We start from the raw sequence: 20,571 nt of genomic DNA, 5'->3' as shown, positions 1-20,571 counted from the left end.
CTTTCCTCCCCATGCCTCAGTTTCTTTACTTCGATTCCTATTGGCTCCTTTCTTCTCGTCTTGTGTCTTCTTGCTTGCTAGCTCCCCTTGCGCTGCTTCTCGTTAAATGCGATGTGATGACGTCACACTCGACATTCAGTGCAACGGAGCAGGTAGGAGGGGCACTGGCGCAGCAATAATGTGAGTATTATTCTTGTTTTGATTTTTTTTAAAGTACCCTACTCCCCCCACCAATGAAGAGGGCAGAGCCATCAGGCATCGGAACCCACCGGGAAATACCCCTGCTCCCTAGCGCTCCAGAAGTGCTAAACACACCGCAAAGAGCTGTAGTTATGTCCCTTTTTTTTTTTTTTTATCTACTGTCCCATTACATGACAAAAAATAAACCCTTTAGGTACATTGGCTAGACATATGAAATTGCTTATCTGTCCTTATCAATCAACCATGACCAGAAAGGATAATGACCTTACAGAATGAAACAATGCAAAGTCACCAGATACGCAAGAGAACAAGACAAGGAACAACAAAAGAGGGGGGTGGGTACCTCAAATTTAAAAAACACAAGCTAAACTATTTTAAAGACTACGTTTTGAGTTTTAACGAGTTGGCTAATTACCCAATGAGTGTAACACATACAAAACTCAGCATGTCACATGTTTTACCTGACCTGTTCTAGTTGAGATGATGCTACTGTCATTTGCATGGTTAAGCAATTTACAAGTGAATACATATCACAGTGCAGGCCAGCTGTGCTTTTTGGTAAAAAAAAAAAAAAAAAAAAAATACGGTTCTGAAACAAATGTTAAAATTGAGGATTTCCAGTCTTTACATTCCTTAAAACAAATTCCAGTAATAATGAAACATAGCAATGTCAAAATAGATTTTATTTTAAAAAATGATAAGCGTATGCTCCCAGAGAAGTATATACAACAAAAACTGATTAGAACAGAAGATATTACAGATAAAGCAGTAATGGTGGAGAAACCGATTTTTCTTATGTACAAAGGTATCCTATGTGCCAATCTGTGCATAGAACAGGAGAATGCATTTGCCAAGTACAGTTTTACAGTATCCATCTGTACAGTCCAAGAACAAACTTTGGGTATACGTGTGGCTCCCTATGGTCTGTTGCCCTTTCCAACCCATCCAAACCTGGCACCACTCTCAGTAAGATCATGTCCCACTTCAGATTACACCCTGGCTCTTCTCTGAAGGTCACACTTCCAAACCATTGTGTTGAGAAGATCATCAAATATGAATAATAATAACAAAGAACAACAGGAGGGCTATTGAAATAGATGATGAAACAGACTATAGCAGTGGCTCTCTACATAATATTTTTGACCACTATATTGTATATGTACATCTAGAACCAAAACACATCAACCTATATTATTTTTTTTAATTACACATTTGCAATATGAAAATGCTAGGCATTAAATGATACCAATATTGGGCACAATTAGAATCTACAACATGTGATATGGTCTTTAAAACACAATGAGCAAGTACAATGAGAAAGGCTCTCTATTATTATGGAACAGGTCTGGATTTACAGACAGCTCTGGGGTGATTGCCCTCACTTGTCTACTGTTTGGCCAGAAAAGTAACATGTGAGCCCGTATGCTTAGATATAATCAGGCAGAACCACCGGTTCATGTGGGGCCCAATCATTGTTCACCACATACACATAATCTACTGGATTTTTGCAACAAGAGTAAGACTGCTCAGACTGATCTGGCTGCTTGGTTGTCAACACAGAGGAACACTGTAAAGTTTAAATCGAATTGCCTCAAAAGCCTGACATAATGATTCCGTGTGTGGCCATGTGTAGTCACTAAACTACAGACAGACACCTGTAGCCCAAGATCAAATCAGATATCCTATGGCTACCCACCAAATTGCCTTTCTCGTAGCCACCCAATTGCCATTTTGGGCTAAACCTGTAACTTTAACTTATTACACCTCAGATGTTAATTTTACAAAAAAAAAAAAAAAAAAAAAAGTTACAATACAACACCCAGCTACATGCTCTCTCTAATTTGTTGTAAGCTTAACTGAAAAAAGAGGTAGTAGTCATCAACATTACCTGCTGCTTTTCGGTCACAAAAAGTAATCTGCAATAAAACTAATGGGAACATTTAGAAATTGTTGCCACACAGTCCCTTGACCTAGAGCTCCGCTATAGTAAATATAAACTATTATGTATTATTTGTACAACAAATTAATCCATACCTTGACTCCCCAGCAGTATTCTCATGTAATGTATCAGAATAACCGTTTCATTCAATTGTCAAGGTGAAAATAAAGTTACAGTATACAAATGGATGTTAATAAAGGATTACTTCACCACTTTCTCACTTGCTTTCTTAGCAAGTGGGAATTGCCTGAGGCATATCTGTAGCTGTACTTCATGTGTCCTATCAATAGCAGGGGAGAATAGAAATCAAAAGTTAACTTTGTTAGAAGAGGAAAGATGAAAATTTCACATTCACAGCTGTGAAATATATATATATTTTATTAATAATCTTTTTTAAATTATACACACACAAAACATACACACTCTTCAATTAGAAAGCACCACAATATGGATACAATATGCTGTTCTAAGAAATACCCATGTTTTTTCCTGCAATTCTTACATGGTAAAAGCAAGTTATAATGAAATAAAACACTCAGATGCAAAACAACTGGATCAAGTAAAGCTGGGTACACACTACAGAATTTTCCACCAACTTTTTATGCCGATCGATTTTACATGCGATCGATGTTCCGATCGCTCGGTCTATGGACTGCATACACACTAGCCATGTTTAGGACGATAAAGGAAAGAGCGGACGTCCCTTTAGCGACTTTTTACAGCCATTTTGTCGTGAGCAATGACTAATTTCGTACTCACTGTTGTGGATCGGTCGGAAGTTTATACACACTACACAGCGGAAACAAGATTGGAACAAAAATATTAAACGGTACGACCAACCAAATGAGTCGATAATTGTCCATTTAGGCAGACTTTCGACCATCGTGTCACTACACACAATGACCCGACTTTTGAACGAGCAGTCGTGCGTCGGCTGATTTAACCGATTATTGGATGAAAACTGTAGTGTGTACACAGCTTAAGGCATTATTAGAGGGGTCAGACAATGGTTGCATACAGTCAGCGTTAAGGAAAACTGTACGGTTATATCAGTAGGCATTCACTGTTTAAATAATAATGACACTGGGCTCCCTAATTAAAGCTATGGGTGGATTTCTTCTGTGTTAAATGGTGTATTCCAATGTGAGAAATACTCTGCGAAAATTATTATACATTGTTTCCCCCTCATTATATTGCCACAAGGTGTCAATGACCCATTGGCATCTATGGATAGTATGTATTTTACCAAAACAAAGAAATACTTATCAACTGCAAAGCATACAAAAAAAATATTAATAAAACAGTATGTGTATTTATTAAACACATATCTCAGTCATGAATATAATTGAAGATAAGGTAAAATTGATAATTTATTGGCTGTTGCATTTATGGGCACCCTTTTATGGGCACCCCTTTCTCTATACTCCACTCGCTCTCCCCTTGCTTTATCTGGCTACCCCTGTGCCAGTGTTTTCCCTCCCTTAGGATGTAAGCTCACATGAGCAGGACCCTCTTCCCTCCTATCTCCTTACCGTTCTTCTGCTCCTTGTTTACTACATCGGCCAGCCTGGAGTTTCTGAAGCATTGGTATTTTTGTTTATTGGTTTGTACTGTTTTACCCTGTTAAGTCTACTGTTTGTACTGTGTACGGCGCTGCGGAAACCTTGTGGCGCCTAACAAATAAAGGATAATAATAATAATAATACTAAATCAGAACGGCAAAATTAGCAATTAATCTATTTTAGTACAAATTAGACAATAGAAGAAAATATCTAATTGTTTACTAGGTTTCTGAGTAAATTGCACATAAATGCAATACTAGTATAATAGCCATGAGGTTGTAATTCTTCAGTTTGTGTACTCTATTATCTTAGCCTAAATCATCTAGCACTTAAAAATTAATCTCACAACGACTAGTCAACAATTAATAATGCAATCTGAAACTAGAATTAAACAGCTGTTTTCCCTTACTACATAGGGATTCCAATAAAGCAATAAATATTATCATACCTCAATCATTTGTTTTTGGACCAAAACTTGCCTTAATATTCTGTGTTATAAACAATAATAAGTATTTGTGGCTGTATTGGGTTAAATTTTAATTATATTTCCAGACTGAGCCATCTGCTTATCTTGTGTATCACAACCTTGGTATCATAGTTGCAATGATTAATGCATAGCAGCATGAAACTCCTGAATAATATTTGTAGTCAGCAATTAAAATATTAAGAGTCAGATTTGTGTGACAGATCTACTGATCAGTGATAGCACATAGATGGTTCTCTCAAATTTGTGTTTCTAAATTTAAATGTTAGTATTTTTAAAGCCTTTAGACTCCTGAATACTGGAGGGACATTAAAAAGCCAATTCCAGTTTTATGCAATTTTTTTTTCTTCCAATAAGAGGTTTTACATTTTATTGAAAGCAATATTCTAAATCCTCTCTTCCCAAAACTAGTGCTTGGAAGCAACCATCTAATTATCATCAGGGCCCTGGTGTACACCTATGGCTGTGATCTCTGATTTTACCCTTCAGCACTGCTCAGCGATGTCCATTGCACAGGAGATCCAACACAATGGATTAAGTATTTTAATCAGAGTTGTTGTGATCTCCTCTACTATGGAGACAGATGTCAGGGCTGAAAGAGGTCAAAAGTCCCAGCCATAGGTGCGTGCTGGGACCCTGATAATGTAGAACAAATAGTGGGTGGGCCAGGGACATAGAAAAAATTTAGTAAAATTATTAAGTGTTTAAAACCCATTTAAAATGTGTACAACAGACAACAGTGGGGCTGATCCACAGGAAGTACTATGCCAGTTTACATAGCATATCTTGTGTAAAATATCCGAGCATGCCCAGAAAGTGAGCACATGCATAAGCGCCCATGCAGATTTGCATGGCTCTGCCACTTACAACAGCCTGTGTCTGGGGAGGCGGGAGCAGGGCATTCTAACATAGGCCAAGTACAGTAGGGGTTTGTTAGCACAATTATGAAAGGATGCAAACCGGGACACAGACACAGATATGCCTAAGAAAGTTATGATATTTGTGGGTGGTCAGGGGCAGGTGTACATAACGGATAATGACGTCTATCTCTGGCACTAACGAAGCACTTGCGATTGACTTCAACGAGTGCACTGCGGAAGCCATTTAGTGCTTTCTTTGTCACTTGGGGCATATATTATGTTTTTATGTGCGTGTTTAAGTATTTTTTTTATTTTTTTGTACTCGAGATAGGGAGTTGCTTCTGCTGTATTAGGCAGTTGTTATTAAGTTTTATGGATGCAAAACAACAAATGGGTTTTTTTCCACATAAAACAAAAATGCATAAAACCATTGACGCGAATGACTGACGTGTCTCTAGCCCAACATGACACAGACACGGCAGGTTTTTATATATGTAAACAAATGCATAAAGAAATGCAGGAATGTTATTAAAAATGTTTCAGAGTGGACAACCAGTTTTCCTACACAAATATATCTGCCCTTTTCCTGCCTATCCTAGCATCTACCTTACACACCCCATTGTGCTGTTCTGTTGCAGACCCTCATGAGGGAGATTCTGTGGCTCATTATGTAGTTGTGCAAACATTATACCCATCAAGTCCATCAAAAATTTGTCCCCAAGTCATGTAAATATCTTGTAACTAGAATTGCAAGATGTAACTGAACATAACATGGTGTTTACCATCACAGTGACTTAATAAAGCCCTATAGTCATCTTGTAATCTTAATATAATGTAGAGTTGAAGTACTTCACGTCAAATGTTTATCAAGCCATAAAGAACAAATCATCTGTTCTAAGAGAATCAAATTAAAATATAACCACATGCACGTTCATTTCCACAGAAATGCTTCAATACACTACTGATACTGTCATTGGCATAGCAGGAGTTAATACATCATCAACAAGGGGAAAATGCTTGGGAAGGGAAACGTCAGTATGTGATGGGTGTGTTACGTTGACATTGAACATAGGTTTGTAAAACAGGAATGCCATCTGACAAGCAGGTTATGGAGGCTGGTGCATTATGAAGATTTGTTTTGACTATACACACAGCAAGGAGGAGATTATGAGAGGGACGGGCAAACATTGCTCCCCCCTGAGCACCAACAATGCTGAAAACCCGGAGAAAATAATAATAAATAAAATAAAAAAAAAACCCCACACAGATGCAGCAGAACAATGTCAGCTCTTTGTTCGAAAAATAAAACTCATATGGATGAGGGATAAATCGCACATAAAAGACCACTGAGTACAACAGATTAACTGATAAAGTGCAAACAATAAAATTGCATTTATGTACTATAAAAAGGCAACTCATAAAAAAAACCAAAAAAAAAAAAACCACACTGTTGTAATCAATTTTACAAAAAATAAAATGACAAATTTTTCTGCATTTTTATTAATATAAAAATCACAATCTGTAGGTCTACTTTGTACTTTGAGTTTACACAGCACAAATAGTAATCCTAGCCACATATGCAGCCATATTCCTGACAATAGGTCTGATAATGCCACAAGATTGGGCCAAAACAAGCATGACATCCTAAACGGATTCAAATGTAATAGTTTGATTATTGCCGAACATGCAAATCCATTTAGGCTGGGAACACACTACAGGTCTTTCACCCGATAATTGGGTCAATCACCCGTAAACCACCGATCAGTCCGATAACGTATTAATGTGTACGCTCCCACGATCAACGATTATTGTTCCAAAGCACATTTTATAGCTTGATTTTATAAAACGTAATTAAAAGTTTCTGTAAATGACGGAATTCCAATTCTGCAGTGTGTATGCACTCACGACCAGCGGTGTAGGCAGATCTCCATGGAATTTACAGAGTCATGATCTATTCAGCCAATGGTTATGAAACATGAAGCGCACAGCTCTGAAGGTAAAACTTGTATACTGTGTACACATGAAGCAACATGCTGAACGGGACATTCAGTTGTTGGTAAAATTGTTAACGATATTGCATCGGGAGAAGTTTTTGTATTTTGTGTTCAGGATGTGATACAAATATTGGGCCGCCCACTCTTCACAGCCGGATTGCTTCCATTTTAACCACGTTAGGACATATAGACAATTAGCACGTTGCGTGGGCAGCGGGACTGGATCATCTGTCAAAGCCTTAAGCAGTGCTCGAAGTGGGGTGGTATCTGCAGGCAGCCAGGATCAGCGGAACACTTGTCTACCGGCCCTATAAATAGTGTGTGACTACGACAACGGCCTCAGCCCTGCTCACTGACTGGCGGGCGTAACATCTTCACATCCCGACACTTTCAGTGAAGAGAGGCGCAGTGAGGAGACAGCACACTGAAGAAAAGACAGAAAGGAAGAATACAGAAGAAAAAAAAAGGTCTTAGAAAGGAAAGTAAAAAATAGAGGGGGCACCAGTGTGATGAAGGAGGGACAAACGTGTGAATTCACAAGTGAGAGGGAATAATAGGAGCAGTAACAGGGATAGATAAAGAGGATCAAGGAGTAAGGTAGGAGCGAGACATATAAGGGAGAGCAGGTAGGGAAGGAGAGAGGCTGATACCTGCAATGAAGATAGGGGCACATAGACACAAAGAAAGGAAACAGATAAGGGAAAGATAAAGTGTAACATGGAAGATATAGGGAGACAAGAAGAGGTGGAAGGACACAGATGAGAGGCAAGTGAACACAGGGTGGATAGTCTTGCATCATTTAATATGTTTTATATTATACAATAGTGTTAAAATGCATCTAAAAGTAATTTTACTTCTTCAAAACCCCTAAATCTTCGGGGAGCCCCCAGCTGTTCATTTCAAAGTGAATGTTCCATGCCAGCACTTCTAAATTTCCTCTTCAACCACTGGCCTTAAATCTATCTCTCGTCATTCTTTCAAGCAGCCTTATGTAGGCTACCTAGACTGACTAAGGGCTAGATTTACTAAGCTGCGGGTTTGAAAAAGTGGGGATGTTGCCTATAGCAACCAATCAGATTCTAGCCATCATTTTGTAGAAGGTACTAAATAAATGAAAGCTAGAATCTGATTGGTTGCTATAGGCAACATCCCCACTTTTTTAAACCCGCAGCTTAGTAAATCTAGCCCTAAGTGTCCAATTGTATTGATACAAAATCTGCTTTTGAAAGAAGTGAAGCTGAATGCCTCAAGTGGCACTTTGGATAGACATGGACGTGTGTGGGAAAAGTGGTTTCCACATTGTACTGTTACCTCTCTGTGACGAGAGAGGTTGACAGAATTCAGTTAACTACCAAACTCCCTGAGATTGCAGCGATTCTGAGGGAAGCTGACTGTCAACACTAAGTTATTTTGGCGCACACAGCACAAGCAGAACCAGACTACCAATGGTGTCCGCCATGAGTGTTGGTGGCAGTGCATGGTTTAGTTTAATGACATGAGGTTAGCATGAATATAGGCATAACTTCTTTTCTCAAACCGTGCATTTATCAAGCATGTACCAATGATAAAATTACTTTATCCAGGAAACAGGCAAGCAACTTTGCCAGACTATTAACATCCATATGCAAGAGCAAACTAGCCCATTTGAACAGTGTGTTTCTCCAGTATGGGCAACATATATAAGAACCTCCTTGATTCAAATGTTGCATCTAAAAAGTGTTAAGATGTTGTGCTCATTCATCAGCATATACTTGGGGATTGTACTCCACATTTATACTTACACTATTCACCTTAGTCAGTATGTTACTTAATAAAAATGTAAAAAAATTTAAAGAGTGCTTACAAGAAGAAAAGAAAACGACCTCCACCAAAGGTCAGCACGTTCAATGATTTTCAATGATCTGTTATGACTTTGGTTTATATGCTTATCTCTACAGCTGCAAAAGTTTATTAAAAAAAAGTTTGTGTTTAGCCTTGAGCACAAGTTACAGCTAGAAACAAGTATTACAATTGCCTCTACAGATTCCAATTAACCTCTTCACCCTCCTGACTGGCTAATATACAAACTTTTTATAGAATCCAACAACATGGTCCTCCTGGAGAATAGGAGAGTTAAAAACTTAAGATCAACCAACAGTGTGCATGTCAAATGTATATTTGACAGGTGGTTGCGTTACTGGCATTCAGGAGGTCATTCTATAGATCTCTGTGTGCTTAATTTACATGAGATGCACTGAATGGCCCTGGCAGCGTTTGGAAAATGGCAACGCTTCCGAATGCAAGTACTTTCATAAGTGGACATGGATTTATTGGAAATAAAGAATGTGTTAGTAGCACAACTCAAACAATTGATCTATGTGGGTATGGTGTCTTAAGCAACTTGAGGCTCTCTGGTTGTTGAGTAGCTACAAATCAAAAGGCATGTTGGGACTTACAGTTCAACATCAACTATATAGCCTCAAGTTACACAACACTGCTCTACACAAAAAGGTGGCACATAACAGACACAGCAATGCATGCAAAACATGTGAAAAGGTGACATAAAAAAACTATACATTAATTCCAATTGATATCTTGCTCTTGTCCAAATTATATATATATATATATATATATATATATATATATATATATATATACATATATATATATATATATATATATATACATACATACATACATACACACACACACACACACACACACATACTATATACAGTTTTCTTACACAGCATCACAATTTTTTTTCAACCACAGTTTTATTAATAGTGTTTAGTGCCTGGAACACGCAACATGATAATGTGACTTGTTTGAGGTCCCAAGAAGTAGACCCAAGGATTGGAATTGGGGTCTGCATCAAGGTTCCCAGTTACCAAAACAACAATTTAGGGCACCAAGCTACTCCCTCAATGCGTCATTTGCCAAGGGCATAAACAGAACTAGCTTGAAAGTTGCATGTTTACATAAGAGACTTAACTAGAACTGTGCAACAAATCCACAAATAGCTCCAGATGTCAGTGTGACAATCTACAAGAGTTCCAGCGATTATAAAAATAAAAAAAAAAATACATGAACACAACCTGTTTAAATATGATGATCCCTGGAATGTCCAATTCTTATTTTTTTATGTTATAGTTATATGGTTGTCTTTAGACACAAGTTGTGTGAAAAGATCTGAATGGGACTTTTACGGTTTTACATAACAGGCATGCTATAATTCTACACTCACATTAAAAATATTCACATAATCCCACCGTGTTTTGTTGCTGTAGAAAAGCTGCTTCAAGTGGTTTGGAGGGATTATGGAGGGCAGTGCTACCAGCTGTTATTGTTGTGGGATTTGTAAACAAAGGTTCACTTTCATTTTGTTTTGTTGTTTAAAATCAATTGATGTTATCCAAACACTTAAAACAAACTTTCTAAGGTAGGGCAGCAAGCAGCAGGCATATATATGCTCCAAAAATTATGACACAAGCATAGCAAACTCTAAATTATTAAATGTTCAGAAATGCTAAATTGGTGGGAATTTCATATATATATTACTTCAGTGAAAAACACACTATAATTATATATATATATATATATATATAAAATTTCTTTAATAGAATATCAGTATATTTATGTTGGTATTAAATGGGAGTAAGTATTCCTCTTTCATTGACATTTCCATAAGAAATAACAGAAAGGCAGGACTTTGGCTTTTTTAAATGAATCTACCTAGGGGAAATGTAAGACCATTAGTGCAGCTATGTAAATGTCCAAAATTTTAAGCAGTTATTTATATTTATGATAACACCAACATATATGTAATTTACCAAGGGTCTGACAAGATTAATGGGTCAAAATATTAATACAATTTAGTTCTTAAAGGATAATTTAAAAAAATTCTAAGCCTAAAACCACATGACAGAGTGCAAGAAACATCACAAAGTGAACATATCAAGAGATCAAGGCCCCCCCTGCCCCTCTGATAGTCATATTTTGGCAGTTAAAGAATGTCATTATTTTTAGAAACAAGCTTTGACAAAACCACAAATTTACTTTTCTAAAAGGAACACATTTTATTTATGCAATTTTCGTACAGAGCATGCACAACTGGGGAAAATCCCCCCGAAAAGTGTCTGTTTTGCGGAGGATATAATTTCTGAACCAGAGACATCGGAGCCTGGATACACCGAAAGGTGCCACTCCATGAGTTCAAGCATTAAGCCTGTGCCACAATTTCATGATTGATCCAGAGAATAGAATGTGTGTCCTATAGATTGTATCCAAACACAAATCACCTTAAATCATAAATCCATAAACCAGCACTTGGTATTATATAAACTCATGAACAGCTTGATGGGAGTTTATGGGGCCTCAGTCAGCAAATATTAAGTAAAATTTCTACATGTGATTAAGAAGTGCAAAAAAAAAAAAATAAGAGCAACACATAAAATTAGCTATGAAAGTCTCTAGAGAGCACCCCCTTCCTTATTAGGATGTTACTAGTACTTAAAGTTTTAGTGAAATTTTGAACTTGTGTAATTGATTGTCACAACAAAGTTTTACAAAATTGCAAGTAAAAAATGTATTTATACAAACTGACACCTTTGTTCATGCAGTTTCTCATTATAACCCTCTTAATATATTTACAGTGGTGATATTTCCTTAACAATGTAAACATCACCCAAGACCGGCCTCTTTGTTCTTATAATTTCTGAACAACAAGAATCCACCAACACAAAACATTAAACTCAATAACATTACAACTCTGCTCTTATGACCTCTGAAATAACTGATCGTAATAGTTACATCATAGGGTAGGAAAAGGGTCAAAAATACTTGATAACCACCCATTCTTTCAAACCTGGACACAATGTACTTGCACATGGGCAAAGCAAGAACCCTACAAGCAAATAGTGATAAGAAAAAAATAAATACTATTTTTAGCTGAAAGGGTGTACGGTAAGTCACTAGGAGCAAAGGTTCTTCTGCAGATTTATAATCATAATCAAGGTTAGGGATTATGGCAAAGAAAGTCTGCACTTTGCAAGAGTCATGACAGCTGGTATTCAAGCTGTCAATATGAGACTGTTCAACACACAAGGTACAGGATACAGATTCTACCCCCTTTACAGAATTCATTCTTAGAATAATGTTCAAATCCCAAAATAAAATAATTTATTTACATGGTGCCACAAACTTCCACAATCCTGTACAGTGGGGAAGTAGAGTTTATTACGAAGAAGTAGAGGACCAATAGGCAAAATTCAGAACATTCAAGAAGCATAAATGCAGGTACAATAAGAAATTAAGGCATAAAACGGAACAAAACACATAACAGGTAAGGTATATAACCAACAGGTGTCGTACAGAACTTGCAGTAGGCAAGATACAAGGAGGTACAGGTTGATGAAGAGGGAGCAGATAATACAGGAGGAGAGCGGTCCTTGCTTGTGAAAACTTACAATGTAATGGATAAATTCCAAATTGTAACCAGCTAATTTCCCAAATTATACGAGTACAAAAATAAGTGTATATCACGCAAGGCATGATACATTTACAGATCCTAAAATAAATAGATAAAAATGTAAAAAGTCAGAAAACTGATGAGTCTTGAAATTATTGCTAGATTTCCACCCAACGATATTTTCTTTCTCGCCACAAAATGTATGGCAGTACTTCAAATGATCCAGTACTAAAAATGCCATCCCGACCAGACTCAATGACTGTACCACAGAGGTCCTATTTCGTGCATGTGGCTGATAACCACATACATATGATGACTCAAAAGTTGGATTTCAAGTATGATTTCTTAACATGCCCAAGTCAATCCAAATTATTCTGCTGTAATTTTTCTGGGCACACCTTCCATTTGTGGGATGATAGCAATGGGGAGAAAAATACATTTCCAAATTGATCGTCTCAATCAATCCAAGTGTGGCCAACCCAATACTTAATGGTATACAGTAATACTTAATGGTGTACAGTCATGAGAAACATGTATTCCTATGCATATTGTCTGATGTAGACCTTCAAATATCTAGGCATCCAGATAAAATACAAAATACCAACTATTACTACAATACTAAATAGGGCACATGTCTATCACAGGAATGTATACAGCTGGTTCATAAACATCATAGGAGCAGACGCACTATTCACAATCCTCAGATGTCATTATCTGGTGCAATTGCTCAAAGGTAAATCTATTTCAGAACTGAACTTTGGACCCCAATTGTATCCAGGGCCACATAGGTTTATATGCGGTTGCCATGTTAAGTAGCGTAAAATGCTGGAAGACATGAAGTGTTCAAAACAAAGACACTTAAAAGATAACAACACGCAAGAGTATTTCAAATGACACAATCTAAACTGCAGCTTTTCAACATTTTCATCAGAATCCCCAATAAGTCATATTTGCAGGATTTCTCTGATTAACACCAGGCAGGATCAATGGTCTTATTCTGTACACGATAAAACAAATCCTGAAATTATGGCCTGTTAGAAGTGCTTAAATCATGGATTTAGAACACAGTTTCTTAATCATCACCTTGAAACCTATGAACTACAACTCCCACAGTTAGTTAGAGGATCACTGTGGTTGCATAGCATAGATACTGCTGGACAATTAACAATTTTGAGCCTTCAAATAACAACTGGAGAAGCAACTCATCTACGATGCTCAAGACCTCAAAGATGCTTAGAGCATTGGTAAGAAAAGCAGCGATTTAACCAGTTTTGCTATTAATCTGAAGGGTTACAGATTTAAGCACACAGTGATTTAAGTAGAAAACATTATTCCTTGTTTTACAATGCACACATTATTGTAGATATGGTTATATAACATTGCTTTGAATATGGAATTACTGACAATCACATTGTCCATGACAGTGTATCCGCAGATAAATCATGGTTCATGAACACAAACCTATAAAAAAAAAGAAAACGGACATACACTGCTACATACATGGTATTGATATACAAAAGTGTGACATTAATGTAGGCAGAAACAAGGAATAGGAGTGTCCATGCATTACAGAAAATTTATGATTAGTTACATGGGCTCAGTGCCTAGCACATTAACCAATGGAAATAGTAAAAAAACTGAATAATAAATTGTTGAAGGCACTTACCAGGTTTGACGGTCTTTAGACGGATGGGCTCCCTGAAGTGCCTTATCACAGCCAGAGTATCTCGGTGTGTAAGGCCGCTAACTGGTGTTCCATTCACTTCCAGCAGTACATCCCCTTGGCTGGGTACCTTGCCCGCAATATAGCTGGCAGTGTCCTCTCTCAGACGTCCCAAGTAAGGGAACTCTCCGTGCTCAGCACCCCCGCGGATCTCCAGAAGAGCACTGGGATCCCCACCCACCCCAGATAACCCGCATTCCTGCACTTTACTTAGCCAATGCTTCTTTTTTTTCAGCGTCTTGGACATGATGCCTCATACGGGAGATGGGCACAGAGCCACTCAGCAAGAATTGTTGTTAAGCAGCCCTGAATACTAAAAAATGTCTCAAGCTATAATTACCAGTTGAACATATGCTAAATATACCTAAAAAGATATATACCACAATTTGTTCAAGTCTATGCCTAGATTTAATACTTCTATCACTCAAACAATTGGTTAAAAATACTAATAATGCTTAAGATAGGCATATTTGGTTAATTGACAACTGAAATTGCTGACAGCATTTTTGACAGCTAAGCATAACCACAGATAACAATCATATCTTGAAATGGCAAGTGTTACAACAGCTGCATTGATCCTACAACAGAATCAAAATCCATAACTCTTTAATACTATATCCTGCCACAAACTGCATGTTGATAAGGAGAATATGAAGGTACAGCGAGATTACATATATGGAAACAGAGGGGATCTCAAACAAGAGAAGAAAATGGATCCTGACGGCTGATTGCAAAGATAAAAAGCAAATAAAATCAATGCATCTCTCTGGCTGGAGTGAATTGAATCTGCTTGTTGTCAAAACAATGATAGAAATTGACACACAGAGACTGTATCCAGCTCTTTCTGCAAGGTCTTAAGAAAAATATAATAATTAAAAACACATTACTGTGCTACAGCAGAGGCAACATGACTAATAATAAAGAATACAAACTACGGAAGGGAAAAAGCACAATGGACCAATTGCAAAGAATAGTAGTAATCTGATACACACAAACACCCAAATATATTTATCTGTACCATCAAAACAAGGCACACTCACCAGTCACATAAAAGTAGGCAATCCTTCAATCTACACAGGAGACAATTATAAATATGTCTCTGACAGCAAAAATTTCCAAATTAAAAATAAAGACTAAAAACACATATGGATGGTAGACTATGAAGCTCTGTTACGGATTTCACATAAATGTATCTATTCTATCAAACACAACAGTGAGTGACATTAAATTGTGCAGCCACAGACAAGACTTATTATTAACCCATCAAGGTACAGAGTACGAATCCAATAAACAAGAAAATGGAATAATCAGATGACAGGCACATAGGAACATCTATCACGAAACCTTTGAAAGCTGCAGAGATATACATGAATATGCTGAGTGTGTTGCAGCGGAGTCTAAAGTGCAATGTAATATAATAAAAAGCAGCTCTATTTGAAATTGCAATGAAGTATGTATTCAAAGAAATGATTGTCAGTGATGTTATATTGCTCGATCACCTCAAGATATACACTGTGGATTTAAAACATGTTTTTAAGAACAGAAAACTAAAACCTACGTCTTATATTAGGTCTATAGGGTTATATATGTGACAGTGTAATAAGTGCCTCTCAGCTGACAGATTAGAAAGTTATGCGGGAGAAGTTAGCTTGGGATGGGGCACAGAGAGGGGGTGTGCCAGGAAGCAGCCTGTCACTGGTATCCGTGCACATGGATGGGAGCCCCAGGATGAGCTGTAGAATGGGGGGGTGGCGGGGAGAAATAGGGATCCGCTTCAGAAGGAGGGTGGTGCAGGTGATCGATGCTTTCCCCCGATGTCTCCCCTGCCGCAGCAATCCTGCCGACGTTATGTTCTCTGTCCGGATGGTGCCTCGATGGAGACTAACAAGGGACTGTGAGCTATCGAGGGTGCGCAACTCACCACTGGCCAAGACCACGCCCATTGTGTAGTCTAACCCCTCCCCGTTGTCGGTAACACTGACTCTGTGCCGCGTTAATCACGCCTCTTACCCTCAGCCGACTCCCACATTCCTGCGTTCTGACACGCCCACTTCTGTTTTAACTCACTACACACCCTATTTAGCACCTTAGTGACGTCGGTAGCTATTTCAATTCTTCTAGTAAGTAAACGTCGCTAGACGAAAGGAGGCGTGGTCGGCCCGCCCACATCAGCCAGCAGCCCAGTGCGATAGACCTCTGAGCGCAATCTACCCAATAGCTGCGCTCATTCCGTGTGACCCTCTACTCCTCCTACTTGGAAGAGTCTGATCGAATCCAGGCAGAAGATCGGGTCAGAGGGTGCAGTGTGGGATTGGACGGGGATTCTTCAAGGCAATGGAAATTGTCTTGTAAAACTTAAATACATCATTTTGTTATTTTTAAAATCATTTTGCGAATTTACTCTGAAGTACAAGGTAAATGAGTGTTAATAAATTGATTAAACATGCAAATATGATTGTACATTTGTGCAAGCAAACTGCAAAGTTGCAACTTGTATTCAATGTGAAAATAACAACCGTATTAAAATTATCCCTTCAATCACTTCATTTCCACTGGTTTATCTTTCTTTCGAAATCAATCATAACTTCTTACAAACAGGTCAATACTTGTTATATGTTTGCTGCAAACATTTGATGTGTGTTTACAAACAATGAAATGCACAGCAAACACTTAAAACACATTTGAATAGATCATCATCATCATCATCATCATCATTTATTTATATAGCGCCACTAATTCCGCAGCGCTGTACAGAGAACTCATTCACATCAGTCCCTGCCCCATTGGAGCTTACAGTCTAAATTCCCTACTATAGACACACACTCACACACAGACAGACAGACAGAAAGACAGAGAGGGAGAGACTAGGGTCAATTTTTGATTGCAGCCAATTAACCTACCAGTATGTTTTTGGAGTGTGGGAGGAAACCGGAGCACCCGGAGGAAACCCACGCAAACACAGGGAGAACATACAAACTCCACACAGATAAGGCCATGGTTGGGAATCGAACTCATGACCCCAGTGCTGTGAGGCAGACGTGCTAACCACTAGGCCACTGTGCTGCCAATAGATGTACAATAAGTGCATTGAAATACTGAATAAACATATGAGGATACTGTGCTTATGTGTAACTATTTTTGTCCATTCATCCTAGCTGGTCTGCTGGATGCAGCCTTATGCATTAGCTGAGGGAACTAGGAACCTTAGTGAGTTCAGAATCACTTATGCAAACCAACTGGGAAAATACAAATGTGCCCTTATTATATATAATATAAATATATAAACAAAACCCCACATAGGAATACGACATAGCAAAAGCCAGAGGGGTCAGCACACAGAGAATCTACCCCTCTACCCTACCCTAAAGGGTCTACAGGGCCGTAACTAGTGCTGTGCGACAGAGGCGACCCCCCCTCCCCCTGTGCGACAGGGGCGACCCCCCCCTCCTCCCCCCAGGGCACAACGTTGAAGGGGGGCGCAATTTAGAAATATTTTATGTTCATTTGGTTAAAATTGAGGGCTAGGGGGGCGGCATTTGTCTTTCCCGCCCGAGGCACTAGAATTCTAAGTTACTGCTCTGAGGGGCTATAATCACAATGTCTTCTGGAGCTCTCTCCTGATCACCAAGCCACACCGTTTCTCTCCTCTGCCAGCAGACAGGGACCAAGCTCTATGTTCTCCTCCATTTAGCAGATCCACAAAGAAACAGGAGTCATAACCACATGGCAGCCTGTCAGGTGTAAAAGGTAGAATGCAGGTCAGATTACTGAGTTCCCCGGTTCTGTTCCCACAGTGGTGTGGCTTCAGTGGGGACTGGTCCCAGATAACAAAGGAGGCAAGCAAAGGAGTCTGCCGCCAAAAGCATTCCAGCGTGTTTTAGATTATTAAAAAACTACAGGCCCTAGCATGCCTTATATGCTGTGGCTTATAGGTCCATAACTGCTTGAGCATACTTGAGTTGGGGAATATGGAGTTTGACTGAGAAGAATTGTGGGGGCCAGGGAGCAGCGGGAAATTGATATCTGTAACATCACTGTTTCCTACAACAAAATGAAATAATATAAACAATTTTAAGGTAAAGGATTATTATATTGTTATCCTCCTTATTTCTTGCTGGGTCATCTCACTTTCTGGGAAGGGGGTGGTAATGGGTTACAATGCAATGATGGGACAGGGGGCCATAATAAAGTGGGAAAGGGGCAGTTTAAAATTATTCTTTCTTTGTGGAGAAGGGAGGCGGACTCCTCTGGAACACGATGATGACGTCTTAGTAAGGGCATGGGCAGCATGGAATTTGTTTCTATTCTGTGAGTGACACTGTGTCTGTGGATTGGTTGAGGTCTGCGAAGGACTGTGTTTTATGTTTCTGCTTATGTGGGCGATATGCTAGCTGTCTGTAGGACTATAGTGATATAGGTATATATATGGCATAATGTTTTTTCAAGGAGGAATAAGGAATAATAATGTTGGGTGCATATATATGGTAAGCACTGTAAATTGGGTGGTATGACTGAAAACGTGCTTACCTACTTTGTCAATTTGTCTTCCTCATAAGTAGTCATCACCATTTTGCCCTATACCAGCAGGGTGCGGGGCCATGATGATGTGTGAATCGCATCACTAAGCCACTAAACTGGCCAGGATCCAGAAGGTTGTCCTGGGAGTCCGGGAGCCTCTCGGACATTTCGGGAAAGTAGGCAACTATGGTGGAAAGGTGCAAGGGAATGCTAGTGGAAAGGCATTTTGGCATAGCTGGATAAAGGGGGATCTTGCCTAGATCCCAATGGTGTCTTAATTTGGCTCTGCAGAACATACATGCAGTGCCTTTTAATGCATATGTTCCAATGCGCTTCGTTTGATGCCTGCATGTACACACACTTATAGGGCCTGATTCATAAAGGACGTTAGTCCCGTTGTGTGGCGTATTTTGTGTGAGCTTGCTCTGAGCATACTGAGAAACGGACTTTATACCAGTTCATGGAGAGCCGGATTTAGACCTCATGGGGCCCTAAACAAGATACTGGTTTGGAGCCCCCCTCCGTGAAACAATCCATAGCACTACTTTTTTGTTTTTTTTAAAGCATAAATTATATTAACTTTTAACACCTACTAGAAAAGATAGTGCAGACAATGTTATACCAAAAAATATTAACTTTTAATTAAATCCTTACATAAAACAGCATATGGACATGTTTGAACCTCCCATTTGTGGTTGCATATTCTTGTATTATCCATGTCACATGTCAATACTTCAATGTATGGTAGAATTTGATCAATTTATGTGCATGTGATAGTTATACAAGATTTAACCCAGTAGGTGTAAAGTCAGTGATCATATAACATGCAGAGGTCAGCACCCTTATACACACTTAACCAATTCATTTTCATATGAATGTAAATATAATTTACTACTGTGTGTAACACACACTCACAGAGATGACATGCTCCCCCCATGATTTCTCACTGTTTCAAGACTGAAGAGTGGACATTATTACAATAGAGATATATTAATAATAGGAGTTTTTTTCAATAATCTTTTATAATGATTACTTTTCATTACTTAGGTTTGCTGATGAAAGAAAGGTTATTTCACTTCCTGCTGGTTGCTATTATTGGTCCAACTCTGCGCAGTCTACCTTGATCCTCTGTATGATGTCACTTCATTCCCTGCACGCCCAGTCCAAACACACTGAGCCTGTGCAAGCTCTCACAGCTCCCTCCTACAAAAATGTATTTTGGCAAATTAGTTCGAGCAGTATAGAAGAGAAAAAAATGTCCCCAACTTCATCACACTGTGTCCTAATTTTATCACTTTTGCTCATCCTTCACACTGTTTCCCCTTTCGTACACTGTACCCCCTTCATCATCACACTGTACCCCCTTCATCATCACACTGTGCCCTCATTCATGTGTTTGCCCTTTTATCATCACACTGTGCACCCTTCACCATCACACTGTGCCCTCCATAGTTTTGTTTACCTTGTTTATTTCCCCTCACACTGTGTCCTCCATGTTTTTGCTCTCTTGTTTATTTCCTCTTACACTGTGCCCTACATATTTTTGCTCCTCATGTTTATTTCCCCTCACACTGCCCTCCATGCTTTTGTTCCACATGTCTCTTATTTCCATTACCCTCTGCGCCGTCCATGCTTGTTCCACATTTCTCTCATTTCCCTTACCCTATGTGCCTCCGTTATTTAACCCTTTTCTTCTTTTTTATTCTGTTCTTCTTGTCTTGCTTTCTTCTTTCTTCTATGTGGTACTACCGCTGCTCCTCTCTGCTCCAGCAGTGCTCCTCGCAGATTCCTCACTGAAAATGATGTCGGGCGTGATGTCATCACACCCGAAGTCATTTTCA

General features: G+C 38.7%; 1 protein-coding gene across 2 annotated transcripts in view; it reads right to left on the bottom strand.

Annotated features, from left to right (window-relative positions):
• MAGI3 (membrane associated guanylate kinase, WW and PDZ domain containing 3) overlaps positions 1-16,146 on the bottom strand; it is a 254,024-nt gene extending 237,878 nt beyond the window's left edge. The window contains exon 1 of one of the 2 annotated variants that reach the window (XM_075196269.1): positions 14,156-16,146. In XM_075196269.1, the coding sequence (XP_075052370.1) occupies positions 14,156-14,459 (304 nt within the window). In that variant the 5' untranslated portion in view covers positions 14,460-16,146. The remainder of the gene's footprint in view (positions 1-14,155) is intronic. The other variant, XM_075196267.1, reaches the window with a different exon arrangement.
• Between the last annotated feature and the right edge of the window lie 4,425 nt (positions 16,147-20,571).

This window comes from Mixophyes fleayi, chromosome 2, assembly GCF_038048845.1.
Source record: "Mixophyes fleayi isolate aMixFle1 chromosome 2, aMixFle1.hap1, whole genome shotgun sequence".
Lineage (NCBI taxonomy): Eukaryota > Metazoa > Chordata > Amphibia > Anura > Limnodynastidae > Mixophyes > Mixophyes fleayi.
This window is presented reverse-complemented; position numbering and strand designations above follow the sequence as displayed.